The sequence below is a fragment of the Mytilus trossulus genome, chromosome 9 (genome assembly GCF_036588685.1).
Source record: "Mytilus trossulus isolate FHL-02 chromosome 9, PNRI_Mtr1.1.1.hap1, whole genome shotgun sequence".
Taxonomy (NCBI): Eukaryota; Metazoa; Mollusca; class Bivalvia; order Mytilida; family Mytilidae; genus Mytilus; species Mytilus trossulus.
Window position 1 is genome coordinate 47,731,245 of NC_086381.1, and position 19,815 is coordinate 47,751,059.

At 31.8% G+C, this 19,815-nt stretch overlaps 2 protein-coding genes across 3 annotated transcripts in view; one reads left to right on the top strand and one right to left on the bottom strand.

Annotated features, from left to right (window-relative positions):
* The window catches only part of LOC134683035 (DNA damage-regulated autophagy modulator protein 1-like), a 28,178-nt gene that overhangs the window by 1,233 nt on the left and 7,130 nt on the right, over positions 1 to 19,815 (top strand). The window contains exons 2-5 of one of the 2 annotated variants that reach the window (XM_063542054.1): positions 17,037 to 17,159; positions 18,176 to 18,229; positions 18,951 to 19,018; positions 19,391 to 19,545. In XM_063542054.1, coding sequence (XP_063398124.1) covers positions 17,068 to 17,159; positions 18,176 to 18,229; positions 18,951 to 19,018; positions 19,391 to 19,545 — 369 coding nt within the window. In that variant the 5' untranslated portion in view covers positions 17,037 to 17,067. Of the gene's footprint in view, positions 1 to 16,157; positions 17,160 to 18,175; positions 18,230 to 18,950; positions 19,019 to 19,390; positions 19,546 to 19,815 lie in introns of those variants that run through there. The other variant, XM_063542055.1, reaches the window with a different exon arrangement.
* LOC134684691 (neuropeptide S receptor-like) overlaps positions 10,354 to 19,815 on the bottom strand; it is a 61,828-nt gene continuing 52,366 nt past the window's right edge. The window contains exon 3 of the mRNA XM_063543996.1: positions 10,354 to 11,834. Coding sequence (XP_063400066.1) covers positions 10,354 to 11,640 — 1,287 coding nt within the window. The 5' untranslated portion in view covers positions 11,641 to 11,834. The remainder of the gene's footprint in view (positions 11,835 to 19,815) is intronic.

A 19,815-nucleotide genomic window follows, 5' to 3' on the forward strand; every position in this document is an offset into this window, starting at 1 on the left:
ATAACATGTGGATATAGGAAATGAAGTCATTTATTATTAAACAATGATAGTAATTTTACTTCAATTTCATTCAACTTTTCGTTAGTATGTGTGGGATGAGGAAGGAACGAACCTTGGTGGTTCTTAGTAAAACGGATATAGAATAATATTAAAATACTTGCACTTAAAATAAACAATTATATTTTTATAGGAAAACAAAATTTTTAATAATATAAAACATAATTTTGTTATGTCATTTGGTCTCTTGTGGAGAGTTGTCTCATTGGCATTCATACCACCTCTTTTTATTTGTAATTTCTTAGAAGTCAACATATCCGAAATGGCGACTAACGTAACGGTACCCAAATTGCACCGAGTACCCAAATTGCACCTATTTAGCAAAACTAGCAGCAAAAATCTTACAAGATTTCCTAGAGACTAAATAATTTGTATTTTTATGATTTGATACTAAGCACATCTTTCAATATAGGTAAAACTATTTAGATATGCACAAAACGTTCATAGTATTTATCAACAGATGAAGTATTTACTGAAAAAGCAAAATGTACTGAAACGTCGCCAGGCGACGTCATCAAAACGTCATCTTTTTAAAATAAGCAAATATAATATGTTACAAGTATCCATTTAAAAAATAATGAAGAGTAAGCATGGACTAATATCCTATTGTTCAAAATTTTTGAAGAAATTAAACAAAAGCTTTGTTATTAAACTTTTGACGATGTGAATTTAAGCATGGATGCAATTTAGGTACTCCTCATTTCAGAATCATTGATGGTTTGGAGGTCAGTTAAGACCAATTTTTCTATGATTCCATATGGAATAAAAATCAAATTGGTGTACCTTTATAAGAAAGAAGGATACGGTTAAAAAATAAACACAGAATGGACATTTTTTGTCGTTATCATAAAAAAACGTATGCAATTTGGGTACCGTCACGTTATATCAAAAATATAGTACTTTATGCATGTACCAGTAGCATTCAATTCTACAAACTTTTAATGAACATTATTAAAGATATGATAATCGTTAACATAGATTATTTTCAGTGTTCCACCTAGAGGCAGTGTTTGTTCTTTTTTTTTAAAGAGTGGCGTCCTGTGCTAGGGTTTCCTTTCCCTTTTTTCATAGCGCCGTGCCATTTTTTAAGATCGTAAATAAAAGAATTTTTTTGTTATATATGATTCGGTAATCATAAGTTTACGTGTAGATAACAGCTGATCTAAGTAAATTAAATAAAAAAAAAAAAAAATTAAAAAAATCAATAAATATTTCCGTCGTCTATTTTTATCAAGATAACACGTCGTCTACATTTTCTATTTCTCTAATTTCTATTTTTATAACTAACGCATTTTCAATTGTTGTATTTTCAAACGAAAACTTGTAATACGTCGTATTGATCATGACTATATTCGAGCATTAAATAAAATTCAATGTACTAACATCGGTAAGTAATTGCATGGTCAATTAAATGGTCAACCTTGACTTAATATAATATATTAGTTTGAATGCATTTTTTTAAAAATTGAAACATCAGAAAAAGTAAAAGACTAGAAAAATGTAAATGCAAAAAATATGTTAAAAAGCTTTAAAATGTAGTTTCTTTAAATTTACAAAAATATTAAAAAATAAGTTTAAGAATTGTTTGGGTCATCTTTGAGGGGCGAATGTTTTGTTAAGCTTGGATCGATAAAGATTTTTAGTGTGGCCTTTTGCACAATTCCTAATATAACAGTCTATTGAATTCTTAATGTACGATTGTGTCGTTTGGTTGAGGTTTCATCTTGATATATCTCCTTTTATTCATATTTAAAAAAAAGGTGGAAATAAAAGACAGCCGTATAGTTTTTATGTTCAATGTGAAGACAATTATTATTTTGTATAATTTTCTGCAAGAGTACCATAACGCAAAGTTTCCAGCACTGTATACTAAGGAAACACAAAATTAATTTGTATATTAGTGGAAAATAGACCAATGATACATGACAGCAGGGTTATCTTGAAAAAGGGGTGATCAACGCATGTTCAGATAGTTAAAATACAACAAAATTAAACAAAACAAAAATAATTCTGAAACGGATTTTTTTGTAGTTGGTTCTTAAGTTTTACTGTTACGTCACTGTCCCGATTTAGGTAAAGGGTTTGGAGCTTCCATACTAGTCCAATCCCGCCACATTATGTGTGTGTCTATACCTTTAATAGCTGACTATGCGGTATGATTTGGCTCATTGTTGAAGGCCGTAAGGTGACATATAGATGTTAAATGTTGTGTCATTTGGTCTCTGGTGGTGAATAGTCTCATTGGCAATCATAATATCACATTGTCTTTCTGTTTTGTAGTCCGCATATTTTCTTTAAATTTAATTGCGGTTGATGACTTTGGTTACCTCTTCACCAATATTCGTGCTATTGTCATCCAATTTACGGAAAATTTCATTTTTCGGTTTTTATTTGAATGATTTTGAATAATTATAAATGGTATTTTAGCTAGTTTCACATTTATAACGTGTTTCGCTATAAATATATGTTACTTATCATTCTAATTGAATTCACGTGTTTGTTTTCTCATAGACATTACTACAAATAAAAATTCTGTCGTTTAAACTGTACCAGTTTTGTACATTAAAACATATAAAGTAATATCAAAGATGCTTCCGTAATTATAAAGTCCAATAGTATACTATATAAGAAAAAGTGACACAATTGCAACAGACTGGGAAAAAATCTTACATTGTTTTAAACAGTTTAACTTAGCACAGTGATCTCCTGAAAGAATGTTGTTAGTTTACCTCAATTGTATGGAGAAAAAAACAACTTTGCAGGTATTATGTTTGCCAAGAGAAAATGATTGCTGCCATTTTTGCTGTCATTTTCAATATAAATTTAATAAAGTTAAACACTCAGTCAAAACCTTAATTTTTGTAATGCTATATGCCTGAAGAAAATAAATCTGAAGTCAAGGAATAGAATGTAATCTCCCTCTCACAATACAGGAACACAATACTATTTGAATCAATATGTTTGGCAAAACAATTCTTTTAAAATATGTTATATTAGTGTCTGCATACACATTCATTAATTTTGGTGACAACATATAAGTAAGCCCAAAATATGGCGTTTACATGAATAAGTGAAGCTGCATATGGATTTTAGTCAATATAAAGATGAAAAAAGAATCAATATAATAACATGTGTCGCAGGAAATGAGGTCATAATTATTATTAAACAAGGGATAGTAATTTTAGTTCATTGTCATACAACTTGTGATAAATATGTGTAATGAGGAACTACAAATGTTCTTAGTAATAAACGGATATAGACTAATATGAATATCAAACCACTTGCACTTGAAATAAACAATTACATTTTCAGGGGGACATATAACTTTGTTTTATTGGAATTCAAACCCCATCTTCTTATTTGAATACTCTTAGAAGTTAACATTGTATGATATTCGAAAGGGCGACTATATCAGTTTCAACATTTTATACAAACTCAGTTATGACATTTCAGGATAATAACAATTAAAAAGATTGTAAACATTTATGAGCTAAATATTAAGAGTTTCATCGAAATCAGGCCTCAATTAGTTTTTACAAAGTTTTTTAAAAATTGGGTTTTATACAAAACAGAGGACATTGGGATAGGTGAAACCTTAGACAGTAGTAGTATTGCATGGGTGTGGCACTGTTAAAGTCCACAATTCCTCTAAAGTCCACAACACCGCTAAAGTCCACAACAATTTCCCGCTAAAGTCCACAACGCCGTTAAAGTCCACAAACTTTCCGCTAAAGTCCACAAAATGACCTCCACTTAAGTCCACAAAAAAAAAAAACGCCGTTAAAGTCCACAATAGAAAGTTCCGCTAAAGTCCACAAAAAAAACACCGTTAAAGTCCACACCATTTATTTATTGTTAAAAACATATTATTCGTTATGTGTATCCCGTTAGTACAATACAAAGCATGGGCCTTTCTCCTCGGTAGTATTTTTTTTTATCAGTTTGAAACATGAAAAAAGTACAACATCTGTATATGATTTTGTTCCATTAATTTTGATCTTTGTGTTATGATGATGATGGCCAATTTGGACATCATTTCTCAAAAGATTGTAAATTCGTTAGTTATTATTACTGCATTCTACAAGTACTTTTTTTCTCTTATTCTTTACATATAATCACTTTTTGACATAATTAATGTACAAAACAAAGGTGCCTCCTAATCTAATAACATTTGAACGGCATTCATTCAGACAACAATCTTTATTATATTAATTTACAAACAAAATCTATGCCTGTCGCAATACTTTAACCAACGTTTAACGTTATTAATTTCGGTGTTCGTTATAGAAAACAACGAAAAATAGTGTGTTATGATTTTCAGAACTGAAAAATGAAGCCAGTATGATAAGTTCTAAATAAAAAAGAAAATATTCTATGCTTTAAATTATATTTTTATCGATTAGTATCGGATATCGATGCTTTGAATGGGTTTCTACCAAAATGTCACAATAAAACCTGATTTGATCGATGTAGGAAGATGTGATATGAGTGCCAATGAGACAACTCTCTATCCAAATTTAAATTTATAAAAGTAAACCATTATAGGTCAAGGTACGGCCTTCAATACGGAACCTTGGCTCACACCGAACAGCAAGCTATAAAGGTCCCCAAAAATTACAAGTGTAAAACCATTCAAACGGGAAAACCAATGCCCATAAATGGGGCTTACAAAATATGGGCGCAGGACATTTTAGCGAAATAGTTTGAACCACTAGGGGACATTTGAGCGCCGACATTAGAGCCCATTTTAACTCCGGATAAATCCGTCCACCTGTATTTTCGATAGCCCATTTTATCGAAAACTTACCTGGTTGAATAGTAATCACTAAGCTTTGGGCAGAAGTTCAATGTAATTCAAAGCCAACAAATAATGGTCCAGAGTCGTTCCATGCCCATAATAATGAGCAATGTTATAGTTGTCACCAGCTATTTGCGTTTTTGTTAATACTCTTATCAAATTGCAAACAACTTTTAAAATACGAAGTTTAGACGAATGTGCACCAAAATCTAGAAAAGATGAAGAGAAAGAGCAGTTTCTAATGCAATTCAACAGAATTGCACAGGCGGTATATCCAGAACCCATTACGTATGTTCTCTAGGATATAAATTCCAGGCCAGAACGAACTTTTAACATTTGAACAAATCTTTAAGACATTAAGTGCTGTAATTTAATAGGCATTATATGTTTTATTTTGTGCTGTCTTGAGTCTATTAAAGTTATTTAGCATATATTATAATGGGTTAAAAATATTTCGCTAAAATTGGCATTGACAATTGTAATTTTCGCTACAATGGGTTAAAAATCAGGCGCTAAAATGGGTTCTACTTTGGCGCTTAAACGTCCGATTTGTTTTCGCTCAAATGTCCTCCGACGAAAAATATACATACACTAGTTGTTTATCTTGACAAAGTGTTTTAATCACATGTAAAATTATTCAAAAGAATAATATGTATAAACTCACAAAACGCCAAATCTGTTCTACAGTAACCAATAAAATCGTATTGAAAAGAACAGAAACATTCTTTGATATTATATAATTCGTTAGAGTTTCAGCTTGAAACTTTATACTAGTCTTCCATTTAACCTTTCAAAATACTAAAAAAGTATCTTTAAAAGAGAATAAAGAAAGGAAACTAACTCTGATAGCGATACCGCGAACTTTGATGTGACGTGTATTTTATCAATCATTATGACTATAGGATAGTTCAACAATTGTTGGTGTTCTGGCCCAATGCAAGATGAACGTTCCTATCGCCTTTATTCTATATTCACACCCTACTTTTATCCTTTATCGAAACCCTCTAATGCTCATAAACACTTATTTTTATTAGTTCTGGATTTCTCAACACACAAATACATCGGCAAGTGAATGCAAGAAAATTGTTTTTCTTCTGGTGCAAATCAAATTTTTGGATAAAATATAAACTTTGTGTTATATCATCAGAAATTGATAATTAACGCTTCAAAATAGATATATTACCAAATAAACAAATGAACCTATGAGAGTTGGTACTAATTTTGATTAAAGTCTAACATGAAATAGTCCCTAAATATTTGTTATGAAAAAAAAACGTAGATTTTCATGATATATATAACAACTAATTGTAGGAGACAAATACTTCTGACCATAATACTTTACTGGCTTGACCGTTTTTGAAATACAACTTTCCTAAATGTTCTAAAAACTTATCTTCCAAAATATACATGTAATGTACTTCCATAACTTCAATTGTAATTTGAGCATTTGAACTCAATTTCATACTAAAAAATGCAGCGTCACTTTTTTATTACCTTAGCCGTATTTGGCACCACTTTTTGGAATTTTGGATCCTCAATGCTCTTCAACTTTGTACTTCTTTGGCTTTATAAATATTTTGATATGAGCGTCACTGATGAGTCTTATGTAGACGAAACGCGCGTCTGGCGTACAAAATTATAATCCTGGTACCTTTGATAACTATTTTATTTGGTTAAAGTTTTTATTTAATTTTCTGACTCTTGTTAAATTTGACATATGCACATGTATGGTCGACCTCGTACTAAACCGTACGAGTTTACTCATACGGTACAAGCATACGTTCAGGTATACTTATATGGTCTTTACTGTACGCGTACGGTTCAAATACTCATATTGTCCGGAACAAATATACATGTAGCACTGTTGAAATACATTTATATTATAAGTGTACTCATCATTGATAATTCACAATATACAGAACATCATCCGCGTATAATTTATTCAATTCATCTTTCATTCTGAAAAAAAAATCATTTTCCTTCTTGAAAACCAAACAAACGTGCAAACCAATATGACGGAAATCTGCTGAGCACCACAAAATGCATGAATGTGTGGTATTCTTTATCAATATTTTGATTTCAAACCAGAACATGATGGTTCAAAGTCTATTTTTGAGATTTACGGACCGTTTTGGCTTTCGTGGAGCTTAACAGACACGGAATGGAAATCTTACTTATGTTTTATAGGTATTTGCAGAGGAAATATAAATGTCAAACATAGGCTCCAAATTATGTCTCCAGCATATACATAAAGAGAACGCTATGTTGGAGTCTCTTGTGGATGAACAAATTTAAACTACAGATTAAAAAGAGTATAATAGATAGATAACTTTTCAGGAATGTTGCCTGTTTGATTGATAGAAAATCGCAACATAAAGATCAAATTTATGGTAATAAAGCAAATACTATAATCTTTTCATTCATCAAAAATATAATTTATATTGACAAGATATACTTTCTAAGAACAAAAGTCCATTCTTTTGAATAGATCTATAATATCGGGTGTAAAAAAACAGAAAATTGATCTTTTGATAATAAAAAAAAAAATGTTTGGACTTTAACGGTGCTTTTTTTGTGGACTTTAGCGGAACTTGTTATTGTGGACTTTAACGGTGTTTTCTTGTGGACTTTAGCAAAGGTCATTTTGTGGACTTTAGCGGAAAGTTTGTGGACTTTAACAGCGTTGTGGACTTTAGAGGAAATTATTGTGGACTTTAGCGGTGTTGTGGACTTTAGAGGAATTGTGGATTTTAACGGTGCCACACATGGGTATAATGACCAGCGTGCGTTTAAAGCATTTTGATTTATGTTTTTTTAACAAAGAATGTTACGGATTTCTGGTAACCTCATATTAAATAGATCTTCATATTATGTATACATTTTAATTGATCACCCAACATGTAGTTTTAGCTTGCTGTTTGTTGTGACCCAATGCCTCATGTTGAAGGCTGTTCTTTGACCTATAATTGAATGTTTTACACATCATGACTTGAATGGAGAGTTGTATCATTGGCCCACATACCGCATCTTCTTATTTCTATGAAAACGGAAGAGCGAAAATCAACAAAACAAAACTTCTCTGTTACTAGGTCTTTTGCGCATTCTATCTGGGCAGATAGAGCATTTTTATTTTGGGACCTATTACGATTAGCAAATAGAAATGCACTACATGTATCTTTGTTATCAGACCAACTATTGACAGTATTTCCATAAACAAATAGCAGGGAATATTAGTGCAGAAAATTATGTTTTAGCTTTTTTATTTTTATTTATCGATCAATGGTCAATTTACACAAACTAATCACCTATATAAGTCTAAAAGTGCAGGACGTATGGATATGTCATCCAGAAGTTAGATACATTGCACACTTGTATAAGATTAATGTCTGTAACTGCGAGCAGTCTTTGAAACGGTACAATTTGTTATGTAATTAGTATTTTCCTATTCCATCGTTATTCTTTAAGTACAGTGTAGGATATATTGTACTGTAGGTTGATACATTGACGTACGTTTTTGATCGAGCTTGTTTAAAACTATCGCTTGATTTCCCTAAGGATACCAATTGGTCAAATGTCCACCTGTGAAATGTCATTGTGTATTTTGCATCACTATATATACCCCTGGATATAGGTTTGATTTATTAACAACCGATCTTTATAGTCTGTCAGCATCATAAGATGGTTTGGCGACCCTGTTCAGTGTCTTTTATATTTGATGTTTTACTTATGCATAAACAATCGACATAGATGTGTAAACAGGCTGAATATACATTGTGTAGCTACATGTACATCTACATCGTGCTTTTATGTTCTACGACTTTTTCTACTCTGCTGAAAATCTAATAGGTTCAATTTGTAGTACCTGAATTTTTGTTTTTCACTCTTTATTGTAATACTTTATCGACTTTTAATGAACCCAACCGCATTTAGATCTGAAACCAACTCGAAGCAATTATTTTCACAACGTTATATAAAGTAACAAAGTATTTCTGAATATGTCCTTTTGTTTGTAGTGTTTTTTGTATTCTTTCTATCTCTTTTATTTGCCCATTGAGTTGACCTTTTGTCTCGGCTGTACATGGTTTGTCTGCCTGAGTAATTTCGTTCCTATTTTGATTTGTCGCTTATATATATATTAACCTTCGATGTATTGATGTCATACGAGGGTTTCCTGCATGTTTCAACAATTTTAATAACAAAAATGACAGGATACGAATTCGAAAAAAAGTCAGAAAACCTCAATAGTTCTTAAATCCTTTTACTCTGATCTCCAAGAGAAACGTTTGATTTCAAGAGTGCCTGATACAAATAATTAAGATAAAACTTCTGTACTGGGCATTACTCACGGCATAATAAGTTCTTTTATTATAAAAGAAAGACTGTAAAGTGGGATATGACAAGCCTTTAGTTGCGAAAAAATGTGATATTTCATGATAAATAAACGACAAACAAAGCAAAGACAAATAAGTCCACAAAATATACAAAGAAACCATTGAAATACACGAACCTGACCGAAGACGATCGGGGATGAACAGGTGTTCCGATAGGTTAAGCATGTTCTGCCTCAGTACTCACTATGTTATTCATTGCACCTCTGCGATAAGTAACGCTGGAAGGATGGCGGAGTTCTGACAACGAAGTTAACTATCCATGGTACACTAAATCATTATGTCGTCTGTAAAATATTCAGAGGAATGATTTCGACTTTTTCATTTTGACCTTTTGTTCACAATATAAAAAAGAAGATTTGTTTTGTATGTTAGTTTAAATTGAAAATAATATATATCCGTTATTTCAAGATCTATATTGTCAAACGGGAAGTTATTTTAAGGAGTAATGTAAGTTTCTCTATATTTTACTGAAATATCCTGTATTTACAATTGATCGATATATATGGCCTATAGTTGTTAATTTCTGTGTCATTTGGTCTCTTGTGGAAATTTGTGTCATTCGCAATCATACCAGATCTTCCTTTTTACTACTTTAATTTGGCTTTAACGATGGTCTGTTTATTAATCAAGCACGATGCTGATGTCAGTTTCAGAGATCTATTTATTTAAATTAAAAAAAAAAATCTCCATAAATACAATTTTGCCGTATATATGTTCCTGATAGAAACATCTTTCCTAATGTTGGCCATTAAAATTAGATTTATTACCTTAATCTGTCTTGATTTTTAAAACCAGGAATACAAGTGTAAAGTTTAGGAAATCAATTTGTTCAACTAATAAAACTGAGAAATGAAATGGGGAATGTGTCAAAGCGACAACAACCCGACCATAGAGCAGACAACAGCCGAAGGCCACCAATGGGTCTTCAATGTAGCGAGAATTCTCACACCCGTAGGTGTCCTTAAAAATATGTAATGCACGGGGAGAGGGAATTCGTATGTACGTGATGTAGAGTAAAACAATAATCAAGTTACCTAGATTGTCAAAACAAGAAAAAAAAATACATATGTTTATTCATTCATATTATTATGACAATAAAATACAAAATTAATTCTGTCCTGCTTCGCTGCTGTCTTGATTAATTGAGCCTTTAGATATAAAACGAACTTTTAATTTGAAACATTTTTCGTCGTTTTCTTTAAAAACATACCCCCTACTGCTTCCGCCGGAACTACTACCTTCTTTCGAATCATGGCGAAGATAATAATTTATCTTCCCTGTCACAACGATTGTTCCGGATGCACCTACATTATATGCACGTCCAGTTTTAACTTTGGATATTTTCCCTGGACAGCAGTGGTCAGTCATTAAATGTTTTACTTTAATATTGAAACACCCGTATACAATTGGATTGAACGCACTCTGCAATAAGGCCGCTGTTTCAGCGAACACCATAACTGAAGATGGTATTTTGAATTTATAATCACTGTATATTTTAATGAGCGTTGTTACAAAATACGGTGTCCAGCATGCGATAAATGTTATGATAATTGTCAGGGTCATCTTAATGGTTTTTACTTTAGCCGTTGATATTGTGTTCTTTGCAGAAGCATTCTGACAAAATTTTCCACTCTGATTTCTAAACGGTTTACCTTGACGCCAAACACACAAGACAACGCTGATATAACAATATGACATAATTATGACAGGAATTATCAAAATATATGAGGTCAAAAAGGTAAAATAAACCTTTCGTTGCCATGGCGCTGTATAACCTTGACTTTTACATCCATATTGTACGTGTCCGTTGTCAAAAACCTGTCCCTTTGTCTGAACAAATATGAGCAATTGTGGAGAGGCAAATATAAAAGCCAGTAACCAAGATGTTAAACACATTCGTTTGGCGCGTAAAGCAGACGACGGTTGGTGAAACTGGAATGGTCGACACAATGTACAATATCTGTCAATACTCATAGAAGTCAAAATAAATGTTGTGCTAGCCAAGGTCACAATTTGTAGATAGGTCAATATCTTGCACGCGGCATTTCCGAGTACCCATTCCCCAAATGCCACAAAAAGAATCTCGGTTGTCATAGTTACAAAACAAACAGTTAAATCTCCAACGGCAAGATTAATAATAAACATATTCACTCGACTGTTTTTCTTTCTGTATCTCGTGCAAGAAAGTACAAAAATGATTGCCGTATTTCCTATTATCGTGACTATCATTATAACAATTAAAGACACTACTCGTTGAATAACGTCCGGGGTCCATATTTTATGATCCACCATATGTATCCTGTTTTTACAATCTGATAAAGACTCTGTAACTCCATTTACAGGATGACAATTCCAACTCCCTCCCTGGAAATCGTAGGAACTGTTATAGTTCATGGTTTAGTAGTGACAGTCACGAAATAATATTTAACGTATACATCCTCGAGACATACTGTAACACGAAATGCGTCCTAAAAGTAGGACTAACATTTCTTTTGCATTGAATAAAATTAGCAGCCTTCCGCAAGTTTACTTTTTATCATAAATCATTGTCAATCAGGGAACAGTTGCGTGTTATTCTCGTTTGAAATCTGTAAATAAAGGAAATGAAATATTAGTCAATTTGGTATATATTATATAAATCATGAAATTATCAATAAATATAGTAACCCTAATAATTCGGTCTGTATATCCCGCTGATCTTTGATGCATCGCTTTGGGAAAAAATCGGACACGGAGAGGGAATTAATTATTCGAGTTATAAATATAGTCACGATAGCTGGTCTGTTACGCTAGGCTATGACGAGGCGATACAGAAAACATAGAATTAAGAATGGAAATTGCGACTGTGTTAAAAAGACAACAACACGACCAAAGCAACAGGAAGCGGGGTATAGATGGACACAAAAAAGTGCAGTGCAGACTTCCAGTAAAAGATACCTCCTATCATGGTTAAAACAATTGTGATTTGCAGAAATAAAATTCTATATGGATTATTCTGCATTATTATGAATTTCGGATCGATTACACAGTTTTTCCGTGCGCAGATGCCAATTATAGTTTCTGATTTAATAATATGTACTGCCTTTCTGGGGTGTTGATGGGATTTACAGAGTGACTCAGAATAGAAAATAATGGGACAAATCCTCATACAAATGTATATAAAAAAGAACAGAGAATGATGAGGTGCTATAATATAAAGAATAAAGAGGAATGGACAAAATAAATATAAAATAGAGAACAATGACTTATCAAATTAAAGAATACAGAAATGAAAGATCCTCATCGATACCCTCCTTCACCTGTCTTACAATTATACATAAACTAATTACACATAATTTTTAGCAGTCGTAATCTTTTATATTTCCATGTTGTCATCAAATCATCTGCAATTAAGGTTTCATATTGCATAAAACGAAAAGAATATTTTAACAAAAGATGTTATGATTTGAACAATCCTTTTTTTTTTCTATTTTTCGATGTATACGTGATTAAAAAATGACACATTATTCTTTCGTGTTGAAAGAAACCTAACATATGTATCAGAGTGATGACATCCACGTACTGAACGTAGATTACTAGAAAGGCTTATTTCTGCATGGTAGGGAAACAAGATAAATTATGGTTTCGTTTAAAATGCAGACTGTGCATTAACAACTTTTCAGATGAAAGTTAGAGCAATGGTTTAAGCTCAGTACATCCTTAGTAGTCAACGGTGAAATTGGACGGTGAAATGACTGAAAAACCAGTCTGTTGACACACTCCCTTCATTTTTTTTTTTAAAGTAGCAGAAGTTAACTCACCCGAAAATCAAACGAAAAAAAACCCAGTCATGTTACAATTTGATTTACGATATGTACTGGAGGTAAAACCTGAGCCGTAGGTTTTTGTTTACATTGTACCACTGATGATCTTTTTCAAAATTGTATTTTACAGTTTGGTTGGAACTTGAATTTTTTATTCATTACTCTTTGCTTTCTTTTACAAACGGAATTTATTTATTTATTTCTTACAACTATCTACTATGATCTTAAAAATAACAACAACTGTTACAAAAAAAACCCTCAGCTGAACAGCGTTCCTATTAGTTTCGTAGTCGTATCAGTTCTTGCCTTAACATCTTAACTTATAAGGACAAAGTTCGCGATATCGTTTTGTATTTACATCCTGTTTTGTCATACAAGTTGTAAGATTAAAAATATACGATTTTAATACTTCGAGATGGCACGTCTACTTCAATCGGTACATTATCTAATTTATATATGACCATCCAGTTTAAATATTTACTATGAATGGTAATATACTAAAATTTCGGTCCAATATTTTGAAACGCTTACCTACTTTAGTCTTTAGCTTTTGCCTGACTATGCATTCTTAATGAAAATTGATCATTTCTACAAAAATGTATCATCATCTTTTTATGTAATGGACATTTAATTTGTCTGGAGTATTTGATTATCTGGCAGAATTTCAAAACATATTTTTTTATTCAAAGATGCCGTGTTATGAAACACGATATTCTTTAATTCCTTCTTCTACCAAAGTGACCTCAAACGTGGCAAGTTATTCAATTGTAGTTGACTAAGTTTGACATTTTCGTCTGAAGGTCAGGAATTCTCTCCTTGAACTCTGACTTCCGCCGACAATAAAAAATAACCGCCACTAATTTTGATTCCTACTTTTTTTAAATTTATTTTATACATTTTAAAAATTATTATAGAACTAAAAACACTTAATGACTTTAACAAAATACATTATGGTAACCGTGGTACTTTTAAAAAACGATATGCCTTAAAGAATATAACATATTGAACCTAATTTGTTATATAAAAAATCCTTTTCCATTAAGCTTCTTCCTCCAATAGACACACAAGCATTATTTATTACCATAGTTAAGGACCAGATTTTCTTTATCATGTTTAGGACATCTGAAAAACACTAATTGCACATTACATATTACTAAAATATGAAAAATATTATGTACTAATTTCCTTCCAAGTACCGGTGTATCACTAGACTAAGTGTACTGACTAACCTCGTTATGGAAATAAAGTAAATCTATTGAATTTATTAAGATTTCATCAAAATGGAACATGTATTTAAAACCTTTTTTATTCGGCTTTCAAATTAAAAGATTGTATGTAAATTAAAGAAATTATAAAAAGATATTACTCCTCTAGATCTAGACATAGCTTTTACTTTTATTTTTATCCAACTTGTAATCATACTCAAGTATACACGTTTCTTTTGGTTTTTAATTTTTGTCAGATATTCGGAATCCTCTGATTTGATCTATCTAGTGGCCAATGAAATATTTGACAAATGTTTTTTATTTCATCTTTTTTTACAGGAAAAGTTTCAAATGTTTGCTTAGTTGTATGAACAATCTAGAAATAATTATTTCCCGCCAAATTTGCAATGGCTTATATCTCAAAAACAAGCACACGGACCTATAATTGTTTTCATCTGTATAAGTTCCGTTTTTTTTATTTATTATTAAATGTCATTTAAAAAGCTTGTCATTTCGAAACAGAGTAGCAATCATCCGTTATTAACTGTAATGCCGTCCGAAATGTAATCAAAGCTAGTATTCAAATGAACATGGTAGACTTACTCATGTGATTGCTCACATAATACAGTGGAATTAACATCAATATATTAGAGGGGCAGGTTGGCAGGACTTTATTCAGCTGGGTTACCCCCCTTTTATTTCACAGGGGAGTTGGTTAATATTTAAGCTGGACAAAATGATAGAACGTGGCGTGAGTTGGTAGAAAGTTGGGGCGAGTTGACAATGGAATGAATTGTCATGGATTCACTTGAAAACCTACTAGTTTTCGTTTATTATACTTCAGGAAATGTTTGCACATATTGAAATATGCATGACATATTTAATCGGAAATGATATATACTCATAACCGAATATACACATTACTTTTCTTCTATGAAAATGTTAACCATGCAATGGTATAAAAGCTTACTGCAAACGATTTTCATTCACACTTGAACACACTGTAATACATGTACCATCTTATTTTGACTATTCTATGTTAAGAAATATAAAAACCCAAACAAGTATTTCCTTTTGATTATTTCATGAAATCTTTAAAATAAATTACAGGTACACGTTGTTCTTATTTGATCTTAAGGTATATTTAAAAGTTTTAAAACCTTAACAAGTATCAGATGTATATCAAATGTGGTTTACAAGTGACAATCGGTGCTTTAAAAATTTGCGTGCAGGATAAATAATGAGTCCAGTCTACTTGGCAAACAAAAGTCAACGAAATTATTCTATTTAATAAAAATTTAAAGTTCGACTTCCTTAAAGGTATTTTTTTACCTCACGACAATGTATACATAACAGATTTTGACATACTAGTTGTATTTAAACAAATAAAGGTAAGATCAAGTTTATAGTATTTCGTTAGGGAAAACATATTTGTAAAAAAGAAACAAATATTTCGTTTAGTCTGATCGCAGTTGTTAAACATGCATGTGATTTCAGCGAGCACAACCAGCATGTGATTTCAGCAAGCATAATTTGCATTTGATTTTATCGAGCATAACATGTCAGATTCTGTGATTTAAGCCGGCATAACATGCATGTGATTTTTGAGCGAGCTTTACTAAGCCTGTGATTTTTAGCGAGCATAACATGCATGCCATTTAGTCAGCATACCATGACTGTGATTTTAGAGAAAATTACATGCATGTGATTTTAGCGAGCATAACATGTCTGTGATTTAAGCGAGCATAACATGCATGCAATTTTAATGAGCATAGCATGCACACGATTGTAACGAGTTTAACATGCCTTTGATTTTGATAGGCGTATTATAAATTATATCAATTTGCGTTTTATTTTTATTTTTCAACGGAAATTTGCATTTGCTGAGTATATATTTTCAACCAGTTTAGTGTATAATGTCTCAAACTGTTCTTTTATTATTGAGCAAACATGATCTATTATAGACTAACATGTTATTTATACAGAGTAACTGTGAATAGGCATACACTTATGAAAAAAAAAACAGGCCCGTCATAAAATAAACCTGCGTATTTCTCATTTATAATTTGTTTTGAATAAAACCATGGACAAGTATGATGAGTAGCATGTTTTAACAACTGTTTTATAGGTGGGTATTCTTGTTTCAAAAGAGAGGCGAAATATTCAAAATCATCAGTCGAAAATAAACTGACAACGAAATGTCTACATATAATAAGAAAAGACAAACAGACAAACAAAAGTAAACAAAACACAATGGAAAAGCTAAAGACTGAGCAACACAAAACCCGCCAAAAACTGGTGGTTGGGGGTCTCAAATGTTCATATCATAGACTATTTTATAAAGCAAGTTACGAAAAAGAATACTAACCTCCAGTCTTACGCAAAACAAATTATAAACGAGAAATACGTATAATAGCAGACAGCAACCAAATACAAAGACTGAACTACAAGTTCCCGCTGGAGACAGGCTTTTACATGTATGTCCATTTATATTTGAGAGAAAATTAAGAAGTGAGTCCTTATTATAAGTCAGATATATATACATATCAGTCGAAGCTATGCAAATGCATTCAAATATTTCTAAACAGAAGCATGAATACTTGAGTTCATAACTTGCGTCTACACACGCGCTTGTCATAATATAAAGATGAGCAGATGTGGAATATAAAGATAACTAACTATCAGAGTCAAACTCATTTATTTACGTATCATCATTCCATTATTACGGTGGTATTGCTGTGTTTGTCAAATTGATACCTTAATTCATACATTTTGTTTTCAGTGTTTAAAAGAATATAAGATTGAGTTCTAAAATGTTGTTCGCTGCAAGTTGCAGTTTTTGTAGCTTTATATACCTTTTACCTATAGTAACAAACGTATGGATTTGGATTTCATTTGGAACTACGTAAGTCCATGCTACATAAATGGAATTATATTAAACAAATCGCAAATCTAAGCGAAAGTAAGGATGCAAGGTTGCGATAATCGGGAAACTTTTTTTGCAAAAATGAAAAAAGAACACCTTGCAAGTGATTAGTAAAAGAAAAAGATGGGCGAAAGATACAGAGGAACAGTCAAACCCATAAATCGAAAATAAACTGACAATGTCATGGCTAAAAATCAGAAAAGACAAACAGACAAGTAACGGTACAGAAGAAACAACATAGAAAACTAAAGACTTAGCAACAAGAACCCCATCTAAAAGTGGGGGTTATCTCAGGTGCTCCGGAAGGGTAAGCAGATCCCCACATGTAGCGTGCATCGTGTTGCTAATGTAGTTACAAACCCAGTAAATAGTCTAACTCGGTCGGTCACATGAAAAAGATTTAGATACACACAAGTATGCAACAGCAATAAACTCACAATAATGCCAAAACCACACAAGCAGAAGCGATATGTATTTGATCAAGGTTATGTACGGATAGTACAATGTACCTATCTCATGTATTCGATTCCAATTGAAAACGGTAGATATATTAGTTCATATTTATACAGGAATCCTATGATATTTAAAAAAAAAATCAACCTTTTACGGCCCAGTACATACATAATTCATGCATGAATGTATCAAATGTTTTAAATCAGCTGTACGTTTAAGGTGTATCTGTATTAACATTGCACGAACTGTTATAACTAACAACTGAAGATAACTGTATACGTCTAAATTATAAGCCGTATAGGACTGCAAAGACTAAAGAGCAACTCTTCATTATGTTTTACAACACAAACAATTTCATTTCTTTAGTTTCAACTCGTATGACAAATCTAGCTAACGTTGCAACGTCTGTTATGCCACGAACGTTTTTCGTTGTCAGTAATATTGTTTCGTTCTGCTCAAGGAAATTATGAAAGTTTGAACGTGTGTTCGTAAACATTTTGACAATATTTGCAGCTGTACCAATAATATAATGCAATTTACAGATATGGTTTAGCTTATGCACAGAACCACACCAATCAAGATTTTCCGTATATAAGGTAAATGGTGATTTATTTGCCTTCATTTTTCCGAATTCTTTCTGGAAGAAATAACAGTATACTTTAACTCAAACTTAACAAGAAAAAACACACAACGACACCCCCAAAAAATATTATGAAAGGAATAACTATAATCATTATGTATATACATGCCTTTTAGCTTGTTGTTCGGTGTGAGCCAAGGCTCCGTGTTGAAGGCCGTATAAATTGACCTATAATGGTTTTCTTTTTTTTTTTTTTTTTAAATTGTTATTTGGATGGAGAGTTGTCTCATTGGCACTAACACCGCATCTTCCTATATCTACTATAAGAAGATGTGGTGCGTTTTTTACGTTAATGAGTTTTCTAATTCACTACTTTATTTTTTCAAATAGCTCACAAAACATAAGAATTCAAAAGTAGCACAAGAGTGAGTTCAGTATTTGGAAGAATCCATATCGTTACCGACACACAGACACATACATGTAGTGATACTAAATAAATTAAAACGAACTGCATACTATTAACCGTGATTTGGTTTACAAAATTTTAAGGATATTCGCTATTTAGTCTTTGTTTTAAAATAACAAGCTTTTTGAAAACTGGTATGAGGTGATAATATATGAATAATGAAACTAAAATAGCAGTAAAAATGAGGGTCAGTGTCCTTGTTTTTGAAATATTACTAATTGAAAATTGAAAAATTGTTTATCAAATATTTTTTTGATCTACCATTTTTTAGTTATACTGGCGTAGACGAACCAGAGAGCGGTATATTTTCCTTCTTACTTACAGTGTCAGCTATAATGTGTGAGTTGTTTAAATATTTTGCTGTATGCTTTTTTTTGATCGGGTCAAACATTTATACTATGAAAATAAGGAGAATCGTTGTTATTGTCAATTAAACAACTGTAAAATGTACATTTATCCACCAATGTTTTAATTATAACAGGAAAGTTTCAAAATCAGTAAAATGATATTCCAAATGATGAGAGAAATATGAAGACAGTGTCTTTTGCTGGTCTCAATGTAGACCCCAACACAATCGAATAAACACACATTTCTTGCTACATTTTACATACATCTCATTTCACTATACAGATGCCATTGTTCACATATATAGTTATACATGATACCGAATTCCCAACAATAAGATTTGCAGTCTAAATTCATTTTTTTCAGTGGCAGTAAATGCTGAAATGAGATTCCTATTTATAAGAAAAAGGATACAAAGAAACCGAGCAAATTGCAGTAACAGTTGGCAGATAGCGAATATTACTGGACTCGTTGTAGGTCTCTTGTCGTCCATCGGACTGTTAATGGTAGCATGTTTTCAGGTAAGAATCAACATGATATATTATTTTAATTAAAGTAAATTTGTATGCATTCACATTTAACCTTTTTAATAGCGTATCACCTTTTGTGACCATTTTGTCTGACTAACTTCAACAAAAAAAAACCAACCATAATAATTTGCGCAGAAAAAAATATGTCAAAACTACTCAGAACCGTTATATCTAGTTATCATTTTTCTCTTACTAAGTTCTGAAAAAAAGGGAACCATGTAAATTTTAGTGTTTTCTCGAATCCACGAATAGGAAATCTAA